The sequence below is a fragment of the Corvus brachyrhynchos genome, unplaced genomic scaffold (genome assembly GCF_000691975.1).
Source record: "Corvus brachyrhynchos isolate BGI_N302 unplaced genomic scaffold, ASM69197v1 scaffold334, whole genome shotgun sequence".
NCBI lineage: Eukaryota > Metazoa > Chordata > Aves > Passeriformes > Corvidae > Corvus > Corvus brachyrhynchos.
This window is the reverse complement of record NW_008238316.1, coordinates 1,950,325-1,952,788: the sequence shown is the minus strand read 5'-3', so window position 1 is coordinate 1,952,788 and position 2,464 is coordinate 1,950,325. Positions and strand designations below refer to the sequence as shown.

Here is a 2,464-nt window from a genome sequence, read left to right as displayed (position 1 = left end):
GAACACAGAGCATGGATTTTGGAGCACAGTTCAGAACTGTGGATGGGTCACAAAGCCTGGCCCATCCTTGGGGCAGTTTTTCCTCCCCATTCCTTCTTGGGAGGAAGAGGAAGAACATTTCAGCTCTTTAAAGTGAGCCCTTTAAACTCTGTTGGACCAGCAAGTTCAGTGCTTGGATAACGGATTTATTCCTGATTTTCTGGTTGCCACGCCAGGCTCTACAGGACGTTCAAGGACAGCAAGTACCTGTACATGCTGATGGAGGCCTGCCTGGGGGGAGAGCTCTGGACAATTCTCAGGGACAGGTGAGCTGGCACTTGTCCTGCACAGTGGGACGTTCTAAATGTCACAGAATTCCCCTTGGAAGAGTTGGAAAGGGCCTCAAAGCCCATCCCATCCCATCCCCCCCCTGCCATGGGCAGGGACACCTTCCGCTGTCCCAGGCTGCTCCAAGCCCCAGTGTCCAGCCTGGCCTTGGGCACTGCCAGGGATCCAGGGGCAGCCCCAGCTGCTCCGGGCCCCCTGTGCCACGGCCTGCCCACCCCGCCCGGAGCCAGGAATTCCTTCCCAATCTCCCATCCAGCCCTGCTCTCTGGCACTGGGAAGCCATTCCCTGTGTCCTGGCCCTCCAGCCCTTGTCCCCAGTCCCTCTCCAGCTCTCCTGGAGCCCCTTTAGGCCCTGCAAGGGGCTCTGAGCTCTCCCTGGAGCCTTCTTTTCTCCAGGGGAGCACCCCCAGCCCTCCCAGGCTGGCTTCAGAGCTGCTCCAGCCCTGGGAGCAGCTCCGTGACCTCCTCTGGATTTGCTCCAGGAGCTGCAGGTCCTTTTGATGTCACAGTTTTTAAATCACAATTTCCCATCACAGAGGTTTTCCCATCCCTGTGTTTGCTCCCTCTGTGTGAACAGCAACTTCCAGCTCTGCTGCAGGGACACTGAGAAATAATATCCATCAATATTTCCCGAGATTCATGGCCCAGCCAGGACTGAGAGCAATGAGGAGGAGCAAATCAAGAGCTGTGTGTCGGCCCAGATGTCCCATGTTATACCAAGGCTGCTGATCCAAGTGGGAATCAAAATCCACACCCTGCCAGGAGCACTGTTCCATCAGGGTGCAGCAGTGACATGGAAAAAAAACAGCTAGGAAAGCATATAATGCCCCAAACCCTGCCTTGGGAGGGTTGGCCTTGGAGTGTTTGGGTGCCCGTGGGATGTGCCCATGGAGCAGGGAATTGAAACTCTGGAATAGCCTCATCACTGGCCCAGAATTCCATTACATTTGGAAAGGTTGATCAGAAAGCCAAGATTAAATTGTCTTTTCATTCCCCAGAACAAATTTTCCTCCAGTTCTTCCTGTTCCCAGCAGCCTTTTTCTCACCAAAACGGGAACTGGAGCAAAGTTAGCAGGTGCTGGGTGGGATTTTCCCTGATCTTTTGTCAGAGCTTGAGAATTCCATCTTTAATTCTCTGGGATTTAAACTGAGGTTCTGCTGCCACCTAGCTTAGACACCCTCCTGATCCCAGCCGGCTCCCAGCAGGTGGGGGGATGTGGTTTTCCTTGGAAAACTGTTGAAACAAGGATCCAGAGGTGCAGTTTGGAGTTTGAATTAATGCTTCAAGTCCCAGCAGCTATGATTTTCCTGCCTTTTGTCTCAGTTAGGAGCATCAATACAGAACCTATCTCCACACCTCAAAGGAGTTTTAACACTCAAAAACCAAAGCTGGGATTAGGAAAAAACACTTTTTGCTTACAAGACAAGGATTTCAGGGTTTTATTTCTAAATTCTAGAATAAACCTAAAAATAGTTTCAGGTATTGGAGGCAAAGAGGCTGCTTCCAAAATGGGAATTTAATTAGATAGAGACATAAAGGTGAGTTTAGCAACAGGAACTTTCCAGTGATTTTACTGCAGTGCTAAGAGTTTTAACAGCAGAATGAATTCTGTGGGGAAGGAAACCACTTCCCAGGGATTCATCCAATGGCTTTATCCCCCTTTTCCCTCCCTCCTTTCCACAGGGGTTCGTTTGAGGATTCCACGACCAGGTTTTACACGGCGTGCGTGGTGGAAGCCTTTGCCTACTTGCATTCCAAAGGGATCATTTATCGGGACCTCAAGCCAGAGAACCTCATTCTGGATCACCGAGGTTATGCCAAGCTGGTGAGTGCCAAAAAAATCCCCCCCAAATCCCACACAGGTTTGGCCAGAGAGGGTCAGGAGCAAAGCCCCCCAATCGGGGGGTGCTGAGAGGAGATCAGGGCCAGGCGTTGTCATCACCACCGGGATGTTTTCCTGGCTTCCAGCAGGGCTCAGGGTATGGCTGAGCTGAGAAATGCTGGTTCTGCCTCAGGATTCAGATCTGTGCTCCTGGAATGCTGAGAAAAGAGCATTGGGAGAAAGCCACCCAGCTGTCTTGGGCAAAAAAGACCTGTTTGCCTCAGAACTGAGGGTAGAGGTGCCCTGCTTGTTAG

At 51.6% G+C, this 2,464-nt stretch overlaps 1 protein-coding gene across 1 annotated transcript in view; it reads left to right on the top strand.

Moving 5' to 3' along the window:
- The window catches only part of PRKG1 (protein kinase, cGMP-dependent, type I), a 315,753-nt gene that overhangs the window by 299,453 nt on the left and 13,836 nt on the right, over window positions 1-2,464 (top strand). Inside the window, exons 11-12 of the mRNA XM_008633292.2 lie at window positions 216-305; window positions 2,012-2,153. Coding sequence (XP_008631514.2) covers window positions 216-305; window positions 2,012-2,153 — 232 coding nt within the window. The remainder of the gene's footprint in view (window positions 1-215; window positions 306-2,011; window positions 2,154-2,464) is intronic.